Source organism: Myripristis murdjan, chromosome 8 (genome assembly GCF_902150065.1).
Source record: "Myripristis murdjan chromosome 8, fMyrMur1.1, whole genome shotgun sequence".
In the NCBI taxonomy this organism is placed as follows: Eukaryota; Metazoa; Chordata; class Actinopteri; order Holocentriformes; family Holocentridae; genus Myripristis; species Myripristis murdjan.
In genome coordinates this window covers 17,817,121-17,843,473 of record NC_043987.1, presented here as the reverse complement: position 1 = coordinate 17,843,473, position 26,353 = coordinate 17,817,121, and the positions used below count along the sequence as shown (strand labels likewise).

The 26,353-nt window shown below is 44.7% G+C and overlaps 3 protein-coding genes across 10 annotated transcripts in view; 2 read left to right on the top strand and 1 right to left on the bottom strand.

Moving 5' to 3' along the window:
- Window positions 1-12,576, top strand: part of crebbpb (CREB binding lysine acetyltransferase b) — a 45,519-nt gene extending 32,943 nt beyond the window's left edge. For 2 of the 8 annotated variants that reach the window (XM_030059036.1, XM_030059030.1), the window contains 16 exons: window positions 225-405; window positions 581-699; window positions 826-1,065; window positions 1,746-1,834; window positions 2,908-3,018; window positions 3,188-3,244; window positions 3,355-3,432; window positions 3,560-3,627; window positions 3,727-3,877; window positions 5,783-5,929; window positions 6,023-6,136; window positions 6,243-6,408; window positions 7,777-7,944; window positions 8,187-8,348; window positions 8,810-9,091; window positions 9,209-12,576. In XM_030059036.1, the coding sequence (XP_029914896.1) occupies window positions 225-405; window positions 581-699; window positions 826-1,065; window positions 1,746-1,834; window positions 2,908-3,018; window positions 3,188-3,244; window positions 3,355-3,432; window positions 3,560-3,627; window positions 3,727-3,877; window positions 5,783-5,929; window positions 6,023-6,136; window positions 6,243-6,408; window positions 7,777-7,944; window positions 8,187-8,348; window positions 8,810-9,091; window positions 9,209-11,527 (4,452 nt within the window). In that variant the 3' untranslated portion in view covers window positions 11,528-12,576. The remainder of the gene's footprint in view (window positions 1-224; window positions 406-580; window positions 700-825; window positions 1,066-1,745; window positions 1,835-2,907; window positions 3,019-3,187; window positions 3,245-3,354; window positions 3,433-3,559; window positions 3,628-3,726; window positions 3,878-5,782; window positions 5,930-6,022; window positions 6,137-6,242; window positions 6,409-7,776; window positions 7,945-8,186; window positions 8,349-8,809; window positions 9,092-9,208) is intronic. The other 6 variants (XM_030059035.1, XM_030059034.1, XM_030059032.1 and 3 more) reach the window with 5 other exon arrangements.
- A 337-nt stretch (window positions 12,577-12,913) lies between these two features.
- Window positions 12,914-21,598, top strand: trap1 (TNF receptor-associated protein 1). Its single transcript, XM_030058733.1, has 18 exons — window positions 12,914-13,111; window positions 14,022-14,192; window positions 14,276-14,358; window positions 14,451-14,591; window positions 14,867-14,938; window positions 15,120-15,280; window positions 15,462-15,571; window positions 15,698-15,771; window positions 16,689-16,844; window positions 17,195-17,315; window positions 17,437-17,506; window positions 18,259-18,406; window positions 18,569-18,754; window positions 18,864-19,002; window positions 19,110-19,195; window positions 19,608-19,753; window positions 20,433-20,505; window positions 20,639-21,598. The coding sequence occupies exons 1-18, from the start codon at window positions 12,991-12,993 to the stop codon at window positions 20,738-20,740; spliced, it is 2,160 nt and encodes a 719-aa protein (XP_029914593.1). The 5' UTR covers window positions 12,914-12,990; the 3' UTR covers window positions 20,741-21,598.
- A 177-nt stretch (window positions 21,599-21,775) lies between these two features.
- On the bottom strand, window positions 21,776-26,313 carry LOC115363901 (MAPK regulated corepressor interacting protein 2-like). The gene is made up of 5 exons (XM_030058242.1): window positions 25,776-26,313; window positions 25,537-25,606; window positions 24,743-24,882; window positions 23,264-23,371; window positions 21,776-22,211 (listed from the first exon to the last, which is right to left on the bottom strand). The coding sequence occupies exons 1-5, from the start codon at window positions 25,828-25,830 to the stop codon at window positions 22,141-22,143; spliced, it is 444 nt and encodes a 147-aa protein (XP_029914102.1). The 5' UTR covers window positions 25,831-26,313; the 3' UTR covers window positions 21,776-22,140.
- Between the last annotated feature and the right edge of the window lie 40 nt (window positions 26,314-26,353).

The following is a 26,353-nucleotide window of genomic DNA, read 5'->3' as shown; positions in this document are numbered from 1 at the left end:
AGATCAGAGTGCCACTCATTTTTTCATTGACCCTCTGGGTGTCGTTTGTGGCCTCTGTCCACCACAGCCTACAGTACTCACTCTTTTTGAACCAGTAAATTAAGCTGACCTGCAGTTTCACTGTCCTGTTGGACCACTTTATACTTCCTTTGAAGTATATTTCAGTGTTTGCAGTTTTCTCTCTTGGCTGATAGAGTTGCTTAAGCATTGTTGTGCCTACATAGCAGGACGAGGAAACCAAATCCCCAATGGTGAAGAAGGAAGAGCCAGACGGGGCAGAGCCAAAGCAAGAACCAATGGAGACTGAGGAGAAGAAGCCGGAGATGAAGGCAGAACCCAAAGAAGAGGAGGAGAGCGGGGCCGGGAGCACAGCGACCACTTCACCTGCGCAGAACCGCAAAAAAAGTATGGACGTAGACTGTCTCTGTCACTTGTTCTTGTCCTGTAACAGATGGGAAATGTTACTGATGTGATGCTTGTGGACATTGATCAGACAGAAAGGGTTTGGCATGTCTGTAGCTTACCACACCGTCAGCTCTACTTGTAGTGCCCTTAGTAACAAGCATTGTTGTCTGTCCAGTCTTCAAGCCAGAGGAGTTGAGACAGGCCCTGATGCCAACTCTTGAGGCCCTCTACAAACAAGACCCAGAGTCACTGCCCTTCAGACAACCTGTAGACCCCATGCTACTGGGCATCCCTGTGAGTTCTTACTCTCAGACTCATAACACCTCTTCTGGTCCAATAACACTTGAATTACACTTTTCACAGGGCCCACTGAGGGTCAGCGAAGCTTGTGTCATTTAATTATTCTCTCCTCTTCCACAGGACTACTTTGATATTGTGAAGAATCCAATTGATCTATCCACCATCAAACGCAAGTTGGACACTGGGCAGTACCAGGAGCCTTGGCAGTATGTGGATGACGTGTGGCTCATGTTCAACAATGCCTGGTTGTACAACCGCAAGACGTCCCGTGTCTACAAGTACTGCACCAAATTGGCAGAGGTGTTCGAGGCTGAGATTGATCCTGTCATGCAGGGCCTGGGCTACTGCTGTGGCAGGAAGGTGAGAGAGGAAATGAGAAGAATTGGAGAGGAGGGGGATGCTCCAGGAACAATTTAGCACATACAGCGGACAATATATGCCACATTCATTTTTACCTTTAGATTGCTTTTGGCTATAGAGCTGGAATGTTAATATGCACTTTCTTGAGAGCCAGGTTTGGGAAGTAAATTTCCCATTCATTTTGGGGAAAAAAATAACAAATGTAGGCCTGTACACATATTGTATTTTAAGAGAGAAAAAAAACACTCATTCCTAACCCTTGCCACCGGTGATACTCCTCCTTATACCTAAAAAACACGACTTGAAGTGGTGCTAGCAACAAATGAAAACCTTTTCCGCATAGCCTGTCAGTCACACTCAACAGTGTTCCTGTCTCCATGGTAAAAGCTCTGATTGGTACAACTTTTTTAAAGAATTGAGAGGAATAAAGCCAATTTCTTAAAAACGAAATTGAAATCAGACTGAAAAATGGCTTCTGGAGGAGCAGATACTATCATATTACAGTGTCAAAGCTGATGGTAATTGTTCCTTGAACAGTTTATATTTTCTGTCCAGCTGTGGCCAATTTAATGACCAGTGGTATTTTTACTTCCAGAACCCTACATGCCAGATGTATTGATGGAGAGGGTGCTTCATGTCCCAATGGTATGAATGTTAATTTTTCTCTGGTATTTCCACAGTATGAGTTCTCACCCCAGACGCTGTGTTGCTATGGCAAACAGTTGTGCACCATCTCCAGGGACGGCACATACTACAGCTACCAGAACAGGTGAGACTGCATGCTGACTTGACTGAAGAGTATGGACGGGTAAAAAGAGGTGGTGAAGAGTCGGTGAACGGCACCTTATTGCACCCTCAAAGATGAAACATAACCACTTACCCTACAACTGTAGCTATCCGTGAAGCCATAAGTACTTTATTCATACAATCTATCCCTTAAGAAGAGTACACCTCTCAGTGACACCACCGAGGGCCAATATTATGTCGAAGCAGAACGTGCATGATCCAAGCTTGTGTTGTCCTTATGAGTCTATTGTGCCCGAGAACAAGCTCCAGTGTTCCCCCTGCTGGACGTAATCTGCTACTGCACTTCACTAGCCATGCAAATGCAGCATTATTTTCTTGTTGCAGATATTCACTACTTTGAAACTTACCAACATGAAATAATAATAATCATAATGATATCAATATGTAATATACTCCAAATGGTAGAATGTCAGTGCTTTTGGGAATTTGTTGGATACCTAATAATTAGCAAGGCAAAATTGAGCTGTTTGTTAGTGCCTCAATAAAACACGTCATCATTTGATCAGAACCTTAACCAGTATGGCTAAAGTATAATAGTACTCTTGATCCAATTGTCCATATAACCTGACAGTTATCCTACACTGTCCATCAACTATCACTCCACCTGTCTTGCCTGGCATGATCATATCATTCATCACCTCTTAATGCATGATCCCTATGAAATGAATGACTGTAGTGAGTTTTTTTGTTTGTTTGTTTGTGGTTTTTTTTTTTTGTTGTTCCAGCATGCAGTTAAATGGTTTAGTGTCAACATAGTTACTGTTGTCAAACACTCATTTGTTGTGGACATTCATTTACTGTTGTTAACATAGCATTGTAGCATGTTTTCCCTCATTTCTCTACCAGTTTGAATGAGAGTGGCTGTGTCATGACCATTTCCATTGTGACTAACCTGTACCTCTGCCCTATGTGTGTGTCCTTCCGCCTCTCCGCCGCCCATGCTCCGTCCTCGGTTGTTGCCGTGCACCGTTCACTCCGCATTCTACCACCTGTGTGCCGGTTTGCCTGTGCTGCTACTGTCTGTGCTGGCTGCAGTTCACCCAAATATGGCCTTATTGCCGACAGGTATCACTTCTGTGAGAAGTGCTTCAATGAGATCCAGGGCAACAGTGTGACCCTGGGGGACGACCCGGCACAGCCACAGACGTAAGTTACTGTGCCTGGGTGGCTGTTAACACAGAGTTTATGACCTTGGTTAATTAATTAGGGTAAATAAGGTGTTACAAATTCTTACTTTCTAAATGGGTTACTCTCTGTGGAAAATAGTTCCACAGGAGCTAATTTGAACTTACTCATCTTCCTTTTTTCCGTGCAGCATGATATCAAAAGAGCAGTTTGAAAAGAAGAAAAATGACATGTTGGACCCTGAACCGTGAGTATTTCTTGGGGGCAGTACCTTCAACAGTAAATTCAGTTTGACCATCTTCAGTTTCACGTATTTGTAAGGAAATTTTTAAAACAGGCAAATGTTTGTCCTCTTAGGTTTGTTGAATGTAAAGATTGTGGACGGAAGATGCATCAGATCTGTGTGCTGCACTACGATGTCATTTGGCCGTCAGGGTAAGTCTTCCCCTGCATGTATATTTTTCCTCAGTCATCCATCCATCCATCCAAGCATATACAATCCATCTTTGAGACTTGCATAATTAGCAACAATCAACAAACTGTTTTGCCTTTTCGTGTGTAGCTTTATCTGTGACAACTGTCTGAAGAAGTCTGGTAAAACAAGAAAGGAGAACAAGTTTTCAGCCAGAAGTAAGTTGCACATTATTTGCAATGACAATATCAGGCATTTAACACCACTGAATACCTGAATTAAATGCCCGAATCTTAAATGTTTTTGTGTCTGTTTAGGGTTACAGTCTACAAGGTTGGGAACGTATATTGAGGACCGAGTGAACAAGTACTTGAAAAGGCAGAACCACCCAGAAGCTGGTGAGGTGTTTGTGCGGGTGGTGGCCAGCTCTGACAAAACTGTGGAGGTCAAGCCTGGCATGAAGTCTAGGTAAGGGTTTCACCTGTTGTTATTGTAGTTCACTCCTTAACTGGTAGGAACATTTCATAAACTTGTAGGATATATATCAATCACAAACTAAGAACAGAGTTCCTCTGCTTACAGGCATTCTGTCTTTGTGGTATTTGGCGTATCTGAACAAGCTTGTACATTTGTCTGGAGAGTTCAAGTAGTTTGTTTTATGTATTACGGGGATTTTTCCAGCATGTGTCTACTTCTCCATACCAGATCAAACTAGAAACCAGACTGGGTATCCCCTCAGAACCTTTTTGACTTGTGACAATAAATAATTATGACTTTCACTGACCTTGATGGCAACCAAAACGAACAGAAACACCATAAGTAGAACTCCTCTTCTACTCTCCCCTGCTCTCTGGTACAGCCACAAGTGCTCCTTTTAATTTGTAGTTTTAGATGTTTAACAATGACCATGAAGAATGAATAGCAATGTTCCCTGTACATTCACTTTTGCTGTAGTTATCCCCCACAGCTGGGATTTTTTAAATGCAATGAGAATCCCCCACCCACCCAAGACTGATTTGTTTTTTCCCAACTGTAGCACATTGTTACAGCATCATCCCTTGCTTTTAAAGTTGATCACCCATTTTTAAAGGATAAGTTGAATGATTTGGACCTGTATAGAATTTGCACACCTGTAATATTAGGACCCGCACAGAATATTGGCTTCCAAGGCAGCTGATGATTCAAATGTCAAACTCTCATTGCTAGCCTTGTACTGCCAACAAGCGGCCTGTATGGGTTATGTTAAAGGGTTAAATTTACTGACACAAGGGGTTATGAGTCCTCACAAGTAGTGTTATTGATGCATGGTGACCTGTTGTGAGTCCCTATGATCTGGGTTCTGGCTGCTATTCAGCAGCTTCTCAGATAGAAGTGATCAGAGCAAATGAGGTCAACCAAGAAACATTTCAAGCCACAACAAATCATGCAAAAACTGTTTAATCTGTCCGTAACAGAATACTATATATCTATATTTATATATCTATATCTATATCTATCCATCTATCTATGCATCTATCTATCCATCTATCTATCTATGTATATCTATCTATCTATCTATCTATCTATATCCATTTTGGATACCTATTTTGGATATTGCAGACTGTTTTGCGATATCAGAGCGGCTATCAGCATAATGATATGCTGACAGGCTCCAGTGCAGTACTGTTGTGTTCTGCAGTTAAGTCCATGTGTTTTTAACAGCACAGGTGAAATACTCATACCACCTTCTCAATAAATCTGAACTATCGCTTTTAACTCCAAAAATCCTCATTACAATGTCCTGATGCTGTGATTGTGTTTCTGTGTTACGCAAACTAGACCCCATTGTATAATTTACGACATAAGGATCCAAACCTATATTGTTGTCCTTTGGCTTTCTTTGGACCATTCAACAAAGTATTTTCACCAGGATGCTTATGTGTACATTAAGCAAATGTCTTTGGACAAATTCAAGAAATTTTGAAAAAAATGTCAGAATAGCATAACATTAAAAATTTTATGCTATTATTCTAGTGTTGAATATGGATGTATTAAAATGTCCACTGCTAAAATGAATGCTCTAGGATGGTCAGTTTCTGAGCTGCAAAAACTTTTAGCAGAAAAAAATCATAAGACGGACAAAACAAAAACGGTATGGTTATCAAACTTGGTACGTGGACCTCTAGTTTTAACAAAATATCTTGTATATCGTGATATTAATATGTAGACAAGAGCCTTTCTTAAACTGGCCCTAGATTGGGCCCAGGAATGAACCTGGGTCTCAAACCAGAATTATTCCAACCTCCAGGCAGCTACAAAACATTCTGCAGTAAACACCATGGAGAAGTAAATACTTCACAATTTGTAACTTCTCCTATGCTTCTCTTTCTACAGGTTTGTGGATTCAGGTGAGATGGTGGAGAGCTTCCCTTATAGAACCAAAGCACTTTTTGCATTTGAGGAGATAGACGGAGTGGACGTTTGTTTCTTTGGCATGCATGTCCAGGAGTACGGCTCAGAGTGCCCCTTCCCAAACACCAGGTAAAACCCCTGTACAAGAATGACACCGTGCAACTTTATTTTGAGGTTTTGCATGTATTTTCCCTTAATTAATTCTTCTTATTTCCCTTATAGACGGGTTTACATATCATACCTCGACAGTATTCACTTCTTCAGACCCCGTATGCTAAGGACTGCAGTCTACCATGAGATCTTAATAGGCTACCTGGAGTATGTCAAGAAATTGGGGTAGGTGAAAGAGAGATGTTACACATTGTGGTGCCTTATATCATTTTAGTGAATTGTACAGCATTAGTGCCAGGACCAAATTTTTGATTATTCCTGTCCCACTCAGGTATGTGATGGGTCACATCTGGGCCTGCCCTCCCAGTGAAGGAGATGACTACATTTTCCACTGCCATCCTCCTGACCAAAAGATCCCCAAGCCCAAGAGGCTCCAAGAGTGGTACAGGAAGATGCTGGACAAAGCCTTTGCTGAGAGGATCATACATGATTACAAGGTCAGACAAAGAATCACGTCACATGCTTCTGTTAAGCTAGGGATGCACCAAGCTGACCTCAAAGCACTTGTGCCAGCTGGGGCTGACAGTCAGATTGCTTTGCATTGTGTTGCATTGCCTGCTAAAAGTTGTCCATAAACATACCATGGAGATACAAGTAATAGCCATTCGGCACGCATTTTTTCACCTGTGTGAGTGGAAATAACTGTCTGTACCAGGAGGTGGCATATGGTCAAAGTAATTCAGACAAGTAAATGTAAACCCCTCACGATTGTGGAAAGATAAAGTAACAAACTAGTGTTAGTCCATCATTTTTATACCATTTTGAATCCCTTCAAAGAATCTTGACTTTGTCACACAAATTGAGAATATGTCTGAAAAGTTGCAGCTGGTATTGTTGTCAATCTTAAGGTCTTTTGCCTGTGGAAGAAGGGTTGTTGAGCACAATCAGCTCTCTCAATAAGTAGCTGGTTAGCACAATAACAATACAACCCAATTTCCATTTCTCTTCTCATGCCCTGATTGCTTGAGGCTGAAAAGCCGATTCAGAAAAGTCTCCGTCACAGACAACTTCCACCACCAGTTTAGCGTGTTCTGTGACCTACTCGGCTGCTGACAGGGACCCATCACTGAAACTACAGGAGCTCATCGGTCACAGATGGCCAGCAATAGTCCAATGAGGGCTGACAGCCAGCAATTAGGGCTTTACATTACCATTGAGTGTTTTGTGCATCAAGACCTCTTGAGTGAGGGGATCACTATGTTGTCACTGCACAGGGTGTTTGCCAGAATTTGGAGTTTGATGATATTACTGTGTACCTATGTATTTGAATACCTTGAACACATTGAACAGAGTAGCGAATACAGCAGTGCCACTCATCGTTGGTGGGTGGAGCACAAATTGCACTGTTGTCCCCTCAGGAAAATGTCAGCACTTTGAAATGGTCACTGTGAAGGGAGAGTGAACAAAATGAAAAACATGACATCACAGGGGAAATGCGGCTACACCTGTCTGGCAGTTCTTCCGTTTTAAGTTTGTTAATAATGGAAAGCTCATTGAAATAGTTGTTGTTCTTTGTTTTGCTTTGTTTGATAATTAAAATTCATTACATCAAAATCTTATTATCCTCTAAAATGCAGTCATAAACTCATATATCTTAGAGCCCTCAAAAGAATTGTGCTTTCATGGTGTGCTGTTTTTGTAGTCATAAATTAGCCCAGTCACACTGAAACATAGTCGGGAGACACTATTTATTTCCATTTTCATGCTCATATTCCACTTAATATAAAAGACTTAATTTTTTGTAACTTTCAGACAAGTGGTTTTATTTACTATATTAGCTGATGGGTTTTTGTGTGTCTATGCAGGACATTTTCAAGCAAGCAACAGAGGATAGGCTGACCAGTGCCTACGAGCTGCCGTACTTTGAGGGCGACTTTTGGCCCAACGTGCTGGAGGAGAGCATCAAGGAGCTGGAGCAGGAGGAGGAGGAGAGGAAAAAAGAGGAGAATACAGCCTCCTGCGAGACCCCAGAGGTAACACTGATGGATAGGTGGATTGAGTGTTGAAGTATGGGTTTTAGAAAATCATTGCTTCTGTCATGCCAGAAACAACAGCCTCTATCTCACACCAGATTTTATCATCTGAAATCCTCATTATGTAAAAGCTTTCAGCAGCCACTCAGGCATTGTATAACCACTCTGCTTAATTGCATAACCTCATCTTGCTTCTTGTGAAATCTCGGCCTCTCAGAATATTCATGTTCATCTATTACTAGGGAGCCCACGCTGACAGCAAGAACGCCAAGAAGAAGAACAACAAGAAGACCAACAAAAACAAGAGCAGCATCAGCCGAGCCAATAAGAAGAAGCCTGGGATGCCGAATGTAGCCAATGATCTGTCCCAGAAGCTCTATGCCACGATGGAGAAGCATAAGGAGGTGGGAAATGCCTTCATATTATTAAGTTACAATCAGTTCTCTATTTTCATAAGTGTCAATTCCTGTATAATTCTAGTCGCTTGATTTTGTTGGAAAGTTTTGATACATCAGTATACAGCTGCTGTTTATGTTCACTGAGTCCTGTACATAGTGGCACAGGATAGTAAATTATTGCTTTGTGTTCATAGAACTCTAGAATTGTGCTGACAAGGCACCTAAACATTTATTTGGGTGCCTTTGGTGCCAAATATTTAGTCGGTGAGTTTTAGTGCCATGGGATATTGCCATGTATGAGGCTTCGTTTTACTTACCTCCTCTATGAGATGGATCCAGATCAGCATACCATAATATCATTGCAACAGTTGTGGGGTATTGGATAAGCATAATCATTCTTGCACACCGTGATTGTCCTTCCAGTTGCCTGATACACCTCTGTTTCTCCTCCACTTTCTACACAAAAGGTGTTTTTTGTTATACACCTCCATGCCGGGCCAGTAATTAACACCCTGCCACCCATCATGGACCCCGACCCTCTGCTGACATGTGACCTGATGGATGGCCGAGACGCCTTTCTGACTTTGGCCAGGGACAAACATTGGGAGTTCAGCTCTCTAAGGAGATGTAAGTGGAGCACCATGTGCATGTTGGTGGAGCTGCACAACCAGGGCCAGGACCGCTTCGTCTACACCTGCAATGAGTGCAAGCACCATGTGGAAACACGCTGGCACTGTACTGTCTGTGAGGTAAAGAATGGTGGCTCATTCACAGAATACATATGAATTTTCATTACTGAAAGGTGGATTTGGAGTAAATTTAACCTTATCTTGACCTAATCTTATGTGATATTCCCTTCTTCTCAGGACTTTGACCTATGCATCAACTGCTATAACACTAAGGGCCATGAGCACCAGATGGTGAAGTGGGGCCTGGGTTTGGACGACGACAACAACAGTCAGAGTGCAGAGGCCTCCAAGAGTCCTCAGGAGAGCCGACGTCTCAGTATCCAGCGCTGCATCCAGTCCTTGGTCCATGCTTGCCAGTGCCGCAACGCCAACTGCTCCCTGCCATCGTGCCAGAAGATGAAGAGGGTGGTACAGCACACCAAGGGCTGCAAGCGCAAGACCAATGGTGGCTGCCCTGTGTGCAAGCAGCTCATTGCATTATGTTGCTATCATGCCAAGCACTGTCAGGAGAACAAGTGTCCTGTTCCTTTCTGTCTGAACATCAAGCACAAACTCCGCCAACAGCAGCTGCAACACAGGCTCCAGCAAGCTCAAATGATGCGGCGCAGAATGGCCACCATGGCAGGAAGGGGTATGCCCCTGCCATCTCCACCTACCTCAGCTGCCCCCGGCACCCCAAACTCAGGGCAGCAGCCTAACACACCCCAAACCCCCCAGCCCATGCCGAATCAGCCCCAGCAGCAGCAGCCTCCAAACCCTGCCACCATTGCCCAAGGCTTCCCCAACAATGGCCGCAGCAGCCAACCCCCAACACCGGTCCCACAGGGCAAACCAGGGCCTCAGTCATCCCCTCTCCATCAGCAGCAGTCGCCCCTGCCCAATATGCCACCCCAACCGCAGCCTCAGCAACAGCCCCCACAGCAGCAGCCACAGCAGCCGCTGCTGGCAGCCCTGAAGGTGGCCAGGCAAATTGAGATGGTAGCCAAGGCCAAGCAGCAGCAGCAGCAACAGCAGCAACAAAATTATGCCATGAATGGAGTGCCCATTAACCATCCCCGAATGGTGGGGCCCATGCCAGGCCAGATGCAAATGATGCAGGGGCCACGGGGCCCCCAAGTGATGCAACCCATGCAGCAGGGTCAGTGGGGTCCAGGGATGCAGAATCCCATGCAGAACCCTCAGGGCCCACAGCCGCAGGTGCCACCCCCGCAGGGCCCCATGGCCCCTCAGCAGGCTCAGGGAACTCCCATGGCCCAGCCGGGCCAGCTCATGCCGAGGCCCATGATGCCCCAGCAACAGGGCCTCCCTATGACGGGCGTCATGCCTCCCCAGGGCCCCCCACAGCAGGGTGTGACACCCCAGCAGCAGGGCATGCCCCGGATGCCTGGCAACATTGCTCCCAGTGCCGTGCAGGACCTACTCCGCACACTTAAATCTCCAAGCTCCCCCCAGCAGCAACAGCAGGTCCTCAACATTCTCAAGTCCAACCCCCACCTCATGGCTGCCTTCATTAAACAGAGGACAGCCAAGTACCAGGCCAACCAGCCGCAGCAGCAGCAAGCCCCGCAGCAGCAGAACCCTCAGGCCATGCTGGGCGCTCAGGCAGGAATGCAGGCCATGGCAGCCATGCAGGCAGGTCAGGTGCAGAGGCCGGGCATGCCGCCTCAACAACAGCCTCCTCAGCAGCCTCCTCAGCAAGCAGGGCCCCAGGGCATGGCCCCTATGGGCCCCCAGGGACAGATGATGGCCGCCGCTCACAACGGCAACCCCCAACTCTACCGCAGGCAGTTGCTCCGGATGCAGCAGATGCAGCAGCAGCAGGCGCAGCAGCAGGGGGGTATGCCTCAGGGCCACGGGCAGTTTCCCCAGCAGCAGCAGGGGCCAGCTAGCTACTCCCAGCTCCGAATGCAGCAGCAAATGGCTATGCAAGGAGGTGGGGGGCCTATGGGCCAACTCCCTCCCATGTCCCAAATGGGCCAACCTGGCATGGGCATGGATGGACCCCAGAACCTCCTCCAACAGCGCATGCTTCAGCAGCAGCAGCAGCAACAGCAGCAGATGTTGAAGCAGCAGATGGGTTCTCCAGCCCAGGCCAACTCAATGAGCCCACAACCCCACATGCTCCAAGGTCAGCCCCAGGGAGGAGCTCACTTACCTGGCCAGGCTATGGGTAATGCCCTGGGAAACCAAGTACGCTCCCCAGCCCCTGTGCAATCTCCCTGTCCGCCTTCGCAGCAGCCCCCTCATTCCAGTCCTTCCCCACGGATACAGCCCCAGCCGTCTCCCCAGCATGGAGCCCTCCACTCCAGCTCCCCACACCCCAGCCTGGGAGGTCCCATGCCAGGCTCCATGGAGCAGGGACACATGGGTACGCCGGAGCAGAGTGCCATGCTCCCGCAGCTGAACACACCAAACCGAGGGGGCTTAAGCAATGACATGAGCATGGTGGGTGACACCACGGGAGACACGTTAGAGAAGTTTGTTGAAGGATTGTAGCATTTCATGATAGAAAAGAAAGACCTTGTTCTGTGTTTTCAGCTGAGACATTTTTGTACTTACTGATGTAAAAAATTAAAAGAAATACAAAGAAATGAGTCATATGAAAATAGGCCTACGGACTGAACGTTTCCTTAAACCAAGGGACTGCTTTTTCTTCCAACACATGGAGGAATTTGAATAATTGCTGTTTAAAAAAAAAAAAAAAAGAAAGAAAAAAAAAAGACAAATAAGACACAAAGAATATATTTTTGGTTCAGACCAGCCATGAAAGAATTTTGTCCTGGTCTTTGTGTTGTTTAAATTTGTTTTTCATTTGTTATGCTCTGGTATTCACTTTTTTAATGAAACTTCTCAAAACAAAAAATATTTCATTTTATTATTAATTTTTTTTTTTTTTTATTTTGTACCGTTGCAAAATTAATATTGTTTTTTGTGTTGAGAAGACTGTAAAATAATTTGTCTGGGAATTTTTTTGCCAGGTTTCATCTCTTGCTCTGTTTCGCTGTTCCTGGCTAATTTATTCTAATATACCATTTTTCAGAAGGACATGCCTTTGAGAAAGACTACATTTCTTTCCTGTTTGCAGAGTCTATGGGAGATTAACATATTTGTATAGAACTAGGAGTTATTGCACACACCCAAACACAACATGCAGGTGTGGAGGAACCTGCACTGATGCTTGTCCATTCACAGGTGCCGGAATGTTCATTTTACTGGCTTTGGACCAGTGTTTGTCTTGCAGATGTTTAAAAAAAAAATGCTTTGTTTCTCCTTCATTCTAAAGAAATTCTCATGAAATCCTGAACCTCTTTTGCCTGTGGTGGGAAATACTTGTTAGACTGCTGATTTGTGTTTAGAGAGAGTTCTGTGCATCCTTTTTTCTTGCATTAAACTTGAATTGATGAGCTGTTCTCTAAGGTAAATCATGCAGCTAGACAGTACTGTAAATATGCAGAAAATAAGAATGAGATCACTGTAAAAACTGGTTAAAATGGCTCATTTCGTACTTATATACCATATTGTTAAATAAACCTGTGTGCCACAGACACTGCCTCTGATTTTTACTTTAAGATGCCCTGTTTATTTTGAACTGTCTGATACCTGTTGACCTACACCTAATGAATTGTTAACCAGTAATTTCAAGGTCACATTTCTATCTTCATTCACAATGGGTGGGGAATTTATTAACATAAATAATTTAAGCGTTTCTTTCTGTATTGCAACTATTTGACAACATTTGCATTGCACCTCACTAAATTGTTATGATTTACAGTCCAGTGAGTGTTTTTTTTTTCTTTTTTTTTCCCCGTAATTCTGCTCAGGCAGTGTGCTGGATGCCGTTCTGACGTCACTTTAATGCGCACTTGCCGGTCCTGCCTGCTTGAGGCTGCGTCGCTCCACTTGCTCGGCGTGTGTGTGTGCGCACTGGTAGGTCAAACGCCGTCTCGCAGCGCAGCAGCATGTCTCGGTGTCTCCAGCTGGTCAAGTTCGCCCTGGGCTCCTCTCGGCGGGCCGGGGCACGGCTCCTGCCGCCGGGACGAGCGCTGAGCGGCAGAAGCGCTGCCGCTTCCTTCAGCGGAGGTGAGTGTTAGCTCCGTGTTAGCTCCGTGTTAGCTCCGTGTTAGCCTGGCTGGCTGCTGTGACTGCGGAGCGACCTGACGGCTGGAGCTGTCAGCCACAGGAGCTCCGCCACACACCGTAGCCTCTCGGTGTGTGTATCTTGTTTCTGAAGTTTCTATCCTAGCCGTCTCATCTCCACTTCAAGGTAATAACGGGAGACGGTGTGTTATGTGGCTGCTGCACACCAGCTCAGTGAAGCTCACACATTGTCGTCATTTCCTTCTCTTCACTAAACAAAATCTCAAGTGGACACATTTCCACTTTACATGAAGCTTAATTTCTTGACAAAGTGATAAAATGACTGTTAATGTGTTATTTGTGAGGATCGTGGCGTCGGGAAAGACACTATTAAGGTGTTTTTTAAGCACCAACTCCTGTTTGTGTACACACACACACACACACACACACACACACACACACACAACAAATTAAAAGAGTAAAGGCTCTGACACACCAATCAAACATTTAAAAACATCGTCCAGTTGAGCAGCTCTTTTAGAATATTTTACAAGATCAACTTTCAGTGGCACATTGATCAAACAAATCCATAGAAAACAGTAAACCTTGGGTTGCAGAGTTAAGACAGCATTTACTTTCTTTGAGAGACATTTCCTCAGTTAACTTTTGGCAAGTAGCACACTAACCTCTGGCGGTGAGTGATGTAATAGCCTGACAGTCCTAATATGTGGTGCTACTTGCCAGGAGGCCCCATCAGCTCAAATTAACCAGCAGAAATAAAATAATACAAACATAAGCACATCATAAACATAATGAGCAGGGTGCCGTGGGGAGTAAAACCCTCAGGCAGCAGCACACAAAGGATTTCAACACCACATATCCCTCCTGCTACTGTCCTCCTCCTCACCATCAGGTGCCCAGGTGAGAGAGCAGCAGAGGTGGTGCAGCCGGTCCCGGGCGTGGAGCTCCCAGCACCCCAGCCTGGGCCTCAGCCAGCAGTCCTACTACAGCACCCAGGAGGCCGAGAAGGTCCCGGAGGAGGAGCCCTTGCACACCATCATCAGTGATTCAGAGAATGTACAAGGTGGTGCCATAGCCGCAGACATGTTGTCGTTGTATTTCAGATTTCAGATTGTCTGAACGTTGCGTTCTCCCTGATCCCTTTAGGTAGCTTCTCCAAACACGAGTTTCAGGCTGAGACCAAGAAGCTGCTGGACATTGTTGCCAGGTCCTTGTACTCAGAGAAGGAGGTGAGCGTGTTAACGGAATGGCTGACGTCTGCCGTTTCAGCTCCTCGGTGAAACACTCTGACGTGCTCTCGGGCTCTTCCTCGTCCCCGCAGGTCTTCATCAGGGAGCTGATCTCAAACGGCAGCGATGCCCTGGAAAAGCTGCGCCACAAACTGATCACAGGACAGGGCGAAGGGGCCGCCATGGAGATCCACCTGCAGACTGACGCCGCAAAGGGCACCTTCACCATCCAGGTACACTCGTCACTGAGAGTCAACATGGATGGTGTGTGGAGGGTGAAACGTCAGACAGCAGAGTATAAGGAGAACTGTTCCATCTTTACATACTGATGCTTGATTATGACAAGAAACTCCTATTTTTTTTTGTTGGTTTCCCAGCACCATATAATTTTTTTTTGCCACATCTGCTTTTTTAACCTACTTTCTGTCCTGTTTTTGAGATAGTTTGCCACCTAGTGGATGGATGTTGTACTACAAGACATGTTGACTGGGATTCTCTGTACTTGCAGGATACCGGGGTCGGGATGAACCAAGAGGAGCTGGTGTCCAACCTGGGGACTATTGCCCGCTCAGGTTCCAAGGTAGCTGTTGTTGTTGGTCTTCATCCGTTAAATTTGCCTCCCTTACACCGTCACGACCTTTCCTCTTTGTATTATTTATTTGTCATGGCTCCTCTGCATGGATGGTCAGCTTTTCTAATGAAGCTGCGTATGTCATCCTTTGCTCTTCTGTCATAACCATCCTCTCTTCTCCACATTGCAGGCGTTCCTGGATGCTCTGCAGAACCAGGCGGAGGCCAGCAGCACCATCATTGGTCAGTTTGGGGTGGGATTCTACTCCGCCTTCATGGTTGCCGACCGTGTGGATGTTTACTCCCAGTCGGCTGAGCCTGGTACACCCGGATACAAGTGGTCCTCAGACGGGTGAGAGAGGAGGGGGTGTGGGGAGGAAGAAGGTGTTTTATTTCATCATTGTGAGAGGAAAATAATTGATAGGAGATGATTCTGTTCTGCAAGAGAATGAAGGATGTATGCCCACAATAGGGGAAATTAATAATAACAAATGTGTTCCTAAGAAGATCCTCTGTTGCTTTCACTCTCTCAGCTCTGGAGTTTTTGAGATAGCCGAAGCCAGCGGTGTCAGACAGGGGACCAAGATCGTGCTGCACCTCAAAGACGACTGCAAGGAGTTCGCCGCTGAGGACAGAGTTAAAGGTACATCCGGCTGAACCGCTTCAGACAACCAAAGGGATTCAATGCTGCTAAATACCATTTTGATGCTTCAAAATTAGTGCATTTTTTTTACTCCATTTCACCTCTCAAACTGTCCGTCCGTTTCAGACGTTGTAACCAAGTACAGCAACTTTGTCAGCTTCCCCATCTTCCTGAACGGACGGAGACTCAACACTCTGCAGGTGAGCCTCTTCCTCTCTGCTTCTGCTGCTGCCTCCCCTCAGGCTTGACTTGTTTATATTGACTGTCCTTCTCAGGATTCTTCCAAATATGTGTCCATTTCTATGAATGAACCGCCCCCAGATGTTACAACCTCTCAGTTTCCCAGTTCCGAATGTCTCACAGGGATAATTGCACATATTTTATCTTTCCGTTTGTCACAGTGTGAGGGACAAGGTTTCTGCATGTCCTGCTTTTAATAAATTAATGTTATTAGTGAATTTTGACTAAAGCTGACATTTAAAATGAAATGAAATGTCGCTGAAAGTAGTATTTTGTTATTATGGAAGTACAGTAACCTATATGATAACTGGCTGTTAACTGTGCATTCCAGCTGAAGAATAAATGTAGAATAATGTAATTATATGTCTGAACAATGTGGTTAAAAAATCACACTGCAAATATTTTGTCAGGTTTTGCTATCATGATTATGATTCATGATTTTGTTTTGGAATGCAAATTTTTTTGTACTAATTTTGGTTTTGATTTTTTTTTTTTTTTTTTTAACTGAAAAAGTTTGAGTTTATTTAGAGGCCCCAACATCACTGTTTACAGTCTCAAAAGGTTTTTTAGGCTCACAAATTTACAACAAACAAAACAGGACGACACCACCTGTCTTAATCCTCATAGCGTGCAAGAAAAAACAAACAAATGTCTGTGCTTATGTCTGGAGCATATGATTTGTAGATCAGGGTATCGCCCTGGGTGGCCACAGTATTTCATTTATATTGGTATTTTGTCACACATTTGCCTTTTATCAGAACATTGCAGCATCTCCTGAGATTTGGATATTGCACTTGGCCATGTTTTGATTTTGATAATATTGTGATTAATTGTTGAGCCCTAATATTTTTTCCCCTCGCACTCCGTCTCCCTCCAGGCCCTGTGGATGATGGAGCCCAAGGAGATCAGTGACTGGCAGCACGAGGAGTTTTACCGCTATGTTGCCCAGGCCTACGACAAGCCCCGCTACACGCTGCACTACCGCGCCGACGCCCCACTCAACATCCGCAGCATCTTCTACGTCCCTGACATGGTGAGGGGTTTGGCCATTTTCAGCAGCCTATTGAAAACCTTTTTTTAGAATATGAAGTATGAAATAACATATATGAGTTAATGTCAAAAACGTCAAAAACAGCAATGTTTATTTCACTTTCGAAATTAAAAATAATAATAATAATAATTTGGTCGCATTTCTTTATTTCTTAAATGCCTCATTCAAGAACATCTCAGCATTAATTCTAGAGGCAGTTTGTTGCTCTCAAACTGTCAGTCCCATTAGAAATGTTTTTTTTCCCCCCAGAGTAGTGATTAAAAGTGATTAGGGTCAAGTTATACTAATGTGAGCATGGTGTAATAATTCTGTCCCGACACTTTTGTCCACAGAAGCCAACCATGTTTGATGTGAGCAGGGAGATGGGCTCCAGCGTGGCTCTGTACAGCAGGAAGGTCCTGATCCAGACCAAAGCCACCGACATCCTGCCCAAGTGGCTGCGCTTCCTCAGAGGTCCGACTGCTCTTATCACAGCTCCTTGTCTATTCTTGATTTTATCGATTAAGCAGAAAATGTTTTTTTTTTTTTTTAGTTACAACCTCAAGTTTTGTTGTGTGTGTGTGTGTGTGTGTAGGTGTGGTGGACAGTGAGGACATCCCACTGAATCTGAGCAGAGAGCTGCTGCAGGAGAGCGCCCTCATCAGGTACAGTACAGGTTTTTCATCGTTGACTGTTAAATGCACTGGATTTGTTTGTTATACCACTTTTTACACTTAGCAAGATGGTTGTTCCACATTTTTTTTTACTCATGAATACCCTCTGAAATAAAAAAGCAGGTGCCATCGTTAGCAGTGGCAATACCAGACTACATATTTCACCTGAGGCTGACTAGTGTCACAGTCTTACAACCCAACCCCAGCTTTCTCTACGGTGTTCCACTGCAGCGATCTTACAATTACACCATGAGTATCAGTCCAATTCAAAAGATACACCAAGGTTAGGACTGCCTACCTAAAATGTAAAGCATGTCTTATGTAAGCGTGTATTCACGGTTTGCAAATTTTTCGGGTGACCCATTTACACCTCTGCCAAAGTCAATAATTACCCGGGGCTGTTGCTGGGTTTAGAAGGCAGAACTGAAATGCCACGTTAACCCATTTACGCTGAGCTTAAGTTGTGCATATTTAGTGGGATTTTTGGGCCAGTGTAAAAGGGATATTCGTCATCATGGTGATTTGCACTTACTGTCTCTACTTTAAGGGCAGTAATAATTAGAGCACTAATAAAGCGATAATATAAGGGGAATAATAATTAGAGTAATTTGTACCCATGGGTTTACTATCAGTAATATATGAATATAAAGCACTTAATCAGTCACTCTTATTCTATACACCAATATATAATTATATTGACTTGTGCTTCTTTTTACTGTTTCCTCCTCTCCCTCCTTCTTCAGGAAGCTTCGTGATGTTTTGCAGCAAAGGGTTATCCGCTTCCTGCTGGACCAGAGCAAGAAGGATCCAGAGAAGTACGGCAAGTTCTTTGAGGACTACGGCCTGTTCATGAGGGAGGGCATCGTCACGACCCAGGAACAAGACATCAAGGTTACTCTTCATCAAAATGAATGAGTTTCCCCAGAACAGTTTTGAAATAAAAACATTATGTTCCTGTAGCTTTTCACGTTCAGTGTTGAGAATATGTTGCGTTAAGAGGATGAAGTGTTGTTTGACAGCTGGAGTTTCTCTTTGCACTTTGTGCTTGTACAGGAGGACATTGCTAAGCTGTTGAAGTTTGAGTCCTCTGCTCTGCCGGCGGGCCAGCAGACCAATCTGATGGAGTACGCCTCCCGCATGAAGGCGGGCACACGCAACATCTACTACCTGTGCGCCCCCAACCGCCATCTTGCTGAACACTCCCCGTACTACGAGGCCATGAAACAGAAGGACACGGAGGTGAGATGTGGGCATGACTGATGGTGAATTTAAAAAAAAAAAATATAGAGGTTCATGTGAGCTTGTTGGCGTTTTGTATGCACAACCTCTTGAATCTGTCTGTGTGCAGGTCTTGTTCTGCTACGAGCAGTTCGACGAGCTGACCCTGCTGCACCTCCGGGAGTTCGACAAGAAGAAGCTGATCTCCGTGGAGACAGACATCGTGGTCGACCACTACAAGGAGGAGAAGTTCCAGGACAGCAAGCCGGGTTTGTTCCTCTATCATCTCCATTCAGCGTTGAATTTTGTAGCCGGGCAGCTGGAGGTATCACGGTTGTTAATTTTGACTCCCATTTCCTCCTCTTTCTCTCTGCAGCCTCTGAGCGTCTGACAGAAGAGCAGGCTGAGGACCTGATCGCCTGGATGAAGAATGTCCTGGGCCCTCGGGTCACCAACATTAAGGTAAATAAAAGATATGAGACTAATAATCCTGTTGAAACCTGGCCGTGATGGATTATTTTCTGTATTAAAGAACCTGTTTCCTGTATCTCAACTGTTTGTCAGCATGCGTTCACAGCTCTTCAAACAGTTTTAAAATGTTCGAAGTTATATTACAGCAACTGAAGGCCTTCATTTAATTTGAATACAGCTTGTTTTTATTAATTTTTATTTATCAATTTATTTGTAGAAGTCTTAAAATGTGGGGCAGGGTGCTGTTTCTCTAGTCATACAGATGGTATTCTAGGTCTCCATTTTGAAAATCTTTTTTGAGTTGTCAAGCTGGTCTTCTGTTTCATGCAAAGCGGCATGAAAAGGTCTCAGTTGAACTTGCTGCTGACACCCTGTCTAATCCGTGTTCGTCCTCCGCCCCCAGGTGACGCCTCGTCTAGACACCCACCCAGCTATGATCACGGTGCTGGAGATGGGTGCTGCACGCCACTTCCTGCGCACCCAGCAGCTGGCCCGCAGCACCGAGGAGAGAGCCCAGATACTGCAGCCCACACTGGAGATCAACGCTGGGTAAGAGGAGCGAGGGGGGGATTACCCCAGAGGGAGCTACACCAAGAAGAAGGCAGTGTTATTAGTTTGTGTTATTTAGGGTTTGTGTCTGTGCTGCACTCATTGATCTGTACCAGAGTTCTTATAGTGTTGTATTTTTCATTTTGCATTTTTTACTTCAGTTTAGTTTCAGCTGGTTTACAGAGAGGGTTTACTCATTCCAGTTCAGTTGTTATTGTTTAAAAATATTTAGTTTTAGTTTAGTTCCTATCCATTTCATTATTGGTTTCAGTTTTGTTACTATTACTATTATTATTATAATATGAGGCGTGTTTGTCAGGGTCTAGATTTAAGAAGCTGAGAATAGGTATTACAGTTCAAACACAACACTGTGATGGCAGTTGACTCAGTAAACATCCCAGTCTCAGTAAACATCAGCACCACCGCCTCCTCACGCTTTTTATGGTGACAAGTTTGACCAAACCGACTAAAAACAAAACTAAATACATTTCCTTTATATTTTTATTGATTGTAGTCAGTTTTGCTAAGTACACTATCGTTTCAGATAGTTCTCAGTTTTTTTTTCTAGTTTTTATTTTTATTTCAGTCGACTAAAATTCTTTGACACCTAGTTTTAGTTTTTGGTTTTGCTTGAGTTAACCAGAATAACCCGGCTCTGTGCTGCTTCCCCCCCTCTCAGACACGACCTCATCAAGAAGATGCACGCACTCAAGGAGACAAACTCTGACCTGGCCGGTCTGCTGCTGGAACAGGTACCGCGTGCTCATACCATCAGTTTCAGCTGCTCAAACTGCATGTTATAAACTTAGAGCTGGGTTACTGATTGACTTTAGGCCTAACAGTATCATTTTCCACATTTTTTTCATTTCACTCTATAATCTGCAGATCTACGACAACGCCATGATCACAGCAGGCCTGAACGATGACCCCAGACCCATGATCTCCCGTCTTAATGACCTGCTGACCAAGGCTCTGGAGAAGCACTGAGACCTTCACGCAGACACACACAGCACACACTGGCCTGGCTTTGATGTCTGTGGCCCAAAGACTAAAGCATTTATTTGCAGGAGCCCCTCCATTAACAGACAGCGCCGCGGGCCTGTGTTCATCACTTGTCCTTCCCATCTTGTTAAAAAAGGCCAGAAGACGACGTACTTAACACCCTCTGACTGAGAGCACACAAAACTGTAGTGGAGATTTGGACTGCCGGAAGCCCTCGGACGGCTGTTTGCACCAGCATGTCTCGTGGTTTTCCATGAGCAGGAGGATGGTGCCACAAGCAGAGCGGTGATGAAGATGCTCGGTATTTCTTCTGTACATGGATCAGAACTTCGATGTTGAAAGGGACTGGTGATCAAATTAATATTGGATAAAGATACGTGATGTCCTCGCCAGCACTTAGAGTAGTTGCTGTTTGGCCCCTTTACGTCTTGTTCTTTTTAGTTTTTCATGAACCCATCCAAACCGGTGTGTCTCCATGAGTTGCTTTCTTACTGTTTTTTTTTCTTCTTCTTTTAATGTCATATTTATGTTGCTTTTGATCGAGAAGTAGGCCACTCAAATGTAGGAATGTTTCTTTCTTGTGCTGGAAGATATTTAAACCGGCTCAATGTAAAAACAGTTTCACAACCAGGTGTAATAAATATGTATGCAGTAGATGGTCTTCCTCTAGCTGAAAACGTCATTTTGGTGTCAGTGCTCTAATAAGGATGCCTTCTGCTTCATCAATGACTCAACGGGTTGCATTCAAACTTTTTTTTTTTTTTTTTTAAATCAGTGAATGTCACCTCAGTTGTAGACTATTAAATATGACTGTGTTGTAATTAAAATGTTTATGGAACCGTTGCAGGTTTGTTGTCAGCATTACCAAGTAGCCACATGACATGCTGTGATTTTTGCGGCACATAATCAATGGCTGATAAATGTACGACTTCATTCTAGTTACAACCTGTGGAAAGCTGCTGTACTGTAATCAAACTCCAAGCCGAAGGGGAAAAAGATGTCACACATCGAACACAGAGCTTCTTTAAAATACAATTTTTTTTATTGCATTTCAAAGCAGCATCACATGTCTGTTCACAGGATAGCACGTTTTATGACAGAAACCACGACATCCTCCTCCGATGTGCTGTCTGGCACAAACTAAGCCGATGATGGATGTATGGTAGTTAAAAGGCTAAAAGGTTAAGAGTTCAAGTTACGTGATTGTCCGTGGCGACTGTGTCAGCGTCCCAGCGCTGTCCATCCATTTGAACCAGGTCACGGCGGGTTGACCCACCACATCACATCACGTCTGTTTCTGCCAGGCTCCCACTCCCCTCTTGAGCCTTCTGTCTCGGGCTCGGCCTCCTCACACCTCCATCAGGCCCCTGATGCCCAGCAGCCCCTCAGGACAGCTTGTCTATGTTTGCTAGGAAGCGCTGGGCCCACCATTCATCCAGATCAATGGGCACAAAGTCTATGAAAGAGAAGGAAAGAAATTGTTTTTCTTGGACATGAATAGACAAGAACAAATCATTGACTTGTAAATATTGGCAGTAGGTTTAATGTCAAGTCTGTAAATGAGTTTCTTTGGGAGGCACTATCTTACAGTGGCTTGATATCGCAGCCAAACAAACAGAAGGGCGGTGGTTGGGGTGATTTTAATTTTGGCCGCACATTTGGTGGTTCAGGTTTTAGTAACACGACTAGCTTCTTACTATTTGAATACCTCAGTTAAGACTGGGGTATTATAGATATTGTTTAAAATATCTCATAGACCATTCTGACTATTTATTAGAAGCACATTGACATGGTTTAGCTATAGATGCTCAGTGACAGTGTCTCCTTTGGATGATGAGGACTAAGCCATAAGAAGAGACAGAACCCCTACCAGGTTACTTAGTTTCAGGCTCGAGGATCAGGTGAGCAGCTGAACTAATTCCTGGTTGGCTGGCTGGCTGGCTGTCATACACAGATGAAACCTACTGTCCTGATTACAACACATATATGACCTGTTTGCATAACTCAGATTTATACAGCTCACCGTACCACAAGCCAAAATCATACTGGATCAAACATGCTACTCCTGAGGTACTTTACAGTAAGGAGGAGTAATTCATACACAACAGTGAGTGTCTCACCATTAGGAAATGTGACAAAACAAAATTAGCTGTATTTCTATCTGTATTTCATAAGGCTGCAGAAAACCTTTATTCTAGCCCAATAATATTCAGCAGAGGGTCCCAACGACTAAGTCCTCAGCAATATGTGGGTTAATTTCAGGATTTCAACACTTAGACCAGACACTGTTTTGCTCATGGGGGAATTGAGAATGACAACGGGTGGAGTAGTGCACATAACACACCAGAATTTTACCAACATCAGTTAGATGAAAAAAGGACAGATGGGATGCTCTTCTTTAGTGTGGCTGAATCTAATTCAGGCAGCTAAGAAGAGTTAAGAAACCGCACACACTCACAGAGTAGAAGGTGGATGGAGGGAGAAGGATGAGAGAGATTTTGTACTCACCGTCCATGTGTGGGCCGGGGCTGCTCTCTTTGTAGTGGACTGGCCCCTGGGCCGCCTCCAGGCCCTGGCTGGAGCCCTGCTCCACCTGCTGCACCACCTCCTGCCACGCTGAGAAACCAAACAAGAAACACTCAAGTCAATAAACACACTGCATACAACAGGCACCACTCACATTTCTGAGATGTAGACCGCTGGACGGATATCAGAGCCTGTACTTTGTGTTTCTCAAGGCCCAAAACAAACACAGGTAATCATCTGCTCGTAGTAAAACCGGCCACTAATCTGAGAAGCTGAGGACATTGGATTAAAAGAGAGTAATTAATGTGCAGGGTAAGAAGTGCTATGCCCTTTCATGTCCAAATGAAAAAGGCCTTCCTGTCACACCCACAGTGTTAAAAAGGTAAAGTCCACAGGCGCAACTGTTACAAAGGCCAGCTACCTCGGGCAAAAGTTTGGATTTCAGATAATGCAGCCTATGCACTTGTCATGTGTGTGTCTAGGTGTGTGTGTAGGTGAGTGAGTGTTCATATGTTAATCCCGTGAGGCCTATGGCTGATCTTATCTTAGGCAACTGCCACTAGGTCATGACTTTCGATAAAGTTAGATTGACAGCAGTTTGTTTGAGCCATGGAATAAAGCGCTTTCACGTTTTTTTTTTCTTTTTCTTCTCTTGCAGGAAAGGCTTCTTTTAGAGAGAGCCAGAGGAGAGAGAATTAAAGCAACTGAATAAGTGCAGGCATGGCAGGGGTCGGGCCTAGTTTTTGTCCTTGCCCACTCAACAGCAAGGTTACTGAAGTTGCTTACGAGAGGCTGTGGCAGAGCCTCAACACCAACAACTCATGGGACGGTGACAACACAAACACCCGAGCCAGAGGAAGACTGAGAGAGCCTGCAAATGTTAAAAAGAGCTGCAGACATGCGAAAAAAAAAAAAGGGTCAGTGTGTAGATTTTCAAGCGCAGACACAACAAAACCTTAACTCTGTGGTCACGGTCTCTGTTGGCTTTCTTTTTGAGAGTTTCTCACAGACAAATATACTCTTTCCCTGAGCAGACGGTTTGCATTAAGCCAAGGCCAAAAATGCTGGTGCTGGTTTTCCTCAGCACATGTGCCAGTGTGGGTCACGAGGTTTATAGAGGAGTGCTGCATGTGGGCGTGAGTGCAGAGGCACTCTAAGCAGCTCTGCTAGGTGCCTATCATGGCTATCAGTGTCAGAGCAGCTGTGTAGGCGAGGCCTGGGAGGGGAGAGCACGGCCACTGGGCCACGGCAAGCCTGGGGGGAGGGTGCAAGGAGGGCTACTATTGTTTGTTTCTGAACCGAGATAGCAATATGGCCAAACAATGTCATTCATGAAACAACTGGTCAATGACACACTCAAAGAGGCAGTTGCGTAACGAGATAGTTCAAATGATCTGGATAATGGCATCTCAGGTTGCAGTTACTTGTATTTCCAGTCTGATCATTCATTCATTTGCGTACCCTCATAGACAAAGTTGACGTTTTCCTCGTGTGCAGCGGTGAAGCTCTCCTCCTGCTGGCTGTCCACCTGGAGAGCCGGAGCCGGGTGCTGGTACTTCTTCCCGTTCAGACGGTTGAAAACAATCTTGGGTGCAGGGAGGCTGATGGGTACGAGAAGAAAGTCAGCTATTAACTATTTCTCGAAAAAAAAGAAGATTTGATTATCTATTAATAACAGCAAGGGGTCTTACATTGAAAGTTTGGCACTAAATAAGAAACGTATTTGATGTTATGTCACAACAGGACGTTTCTTTAAAGTGTAGGACTTTAGTCAAAAATGGCTGGTTGGATGTGGTGGGAGATTGCAACAGCTGAAGGAAGGACTGTGGGCCACCTGGCCTCTTCACAAGGTCACACAACGTCTGGGTTCAATGGCATTAAAACAGCCAAGCAGGGTGAATGGGCCTTGGGAAGCCCAGAGTAAGGAGGTGTGCAACAAATCATATTGACCTGTACTGATTAACTCTGCACTGTGACACTGTTACACACTAGTGCACTGTATGCAAATATTAACATAATCAGTACCTGGAAAGTAAGGCTGACCCTAGGATGCTGTACAAAGCTACTAGTCCCTCGAAGAATGTCATAGTGATGTTATAGGGGACAAAAACAAATAGATGGACAGATAGGTACCCTATAATATGATCACTTAACAGTCATTTTGGGGTACAACTGAAACATGATTTGATTATGGCTCCATGATGAAAACTGGAAAATTGGATTTTAGAGTCCTACTCCAAAAGTTGAATACTTACTCGGGCAGACACCAGGAGGTTTGCTTGTGCTTGAAGTCGTTTATTTTGTTGTCAATCTGCTGAGTGGGCCCTGGAAAATATGAAGGGAAAGAAAGAAAGAAAGAAAGAAAGAAAGAAAGATAAAGAAAAATTACTAGAAAAGGGTAAATTGTAAACATCAGTGAACAGAAGTCTGGCAGAGGTCTGTCCGCATGTTTCTGACTGTGTGACACCGGTACAAGTTCGTTTTTACGCCTCACCTGTTCGTCGCTGGGTGACCAATTTGCTGGGACCTCTTGTAATTGTGTACATCATGCGCAGGACAAATCCTCTATTAACTCTCAGTGTAGCACTTTGAAGCTTCAGTTTGCAGTTAAAGTCAGATGGAGCTCTTACAGGTTCAGGCGGCCCAACTGAAAAGGCACTTAAAGTCAAAGCATTAATCCACAAAGTGGTTAGGTTAATCTCCTCCTCCGTTGATCAGAGTAAATTAGGCCTCAAGGCGATATTTTCATTCCAAAGCAAGTCCCCGGAGCTGACATGAGACTGGACGCGGTGTTTAGTAACCTGTCAGGAAACATAATTGTGCTTCGGGCTCCTCTGCGCGTAAAACCAGCAGCTGGGGCGCATCTCAACCAGCCACCGTCCCGTCCCGTCCTGCCCAGCAGCTTGTCCCAACGTGTCCTTTCTTTCCAGGCAAATAAACCCAGCCGCTTTTGGGTCCTTTTAGGTGTCCGGCTGCAGCACAATGTCACACAGCTCGTAACAGGGACTGTCATTCATAAGACATTGAACGCGCACCGTCAAAACGCACCACTTCTCGACGTGCCTACACGCC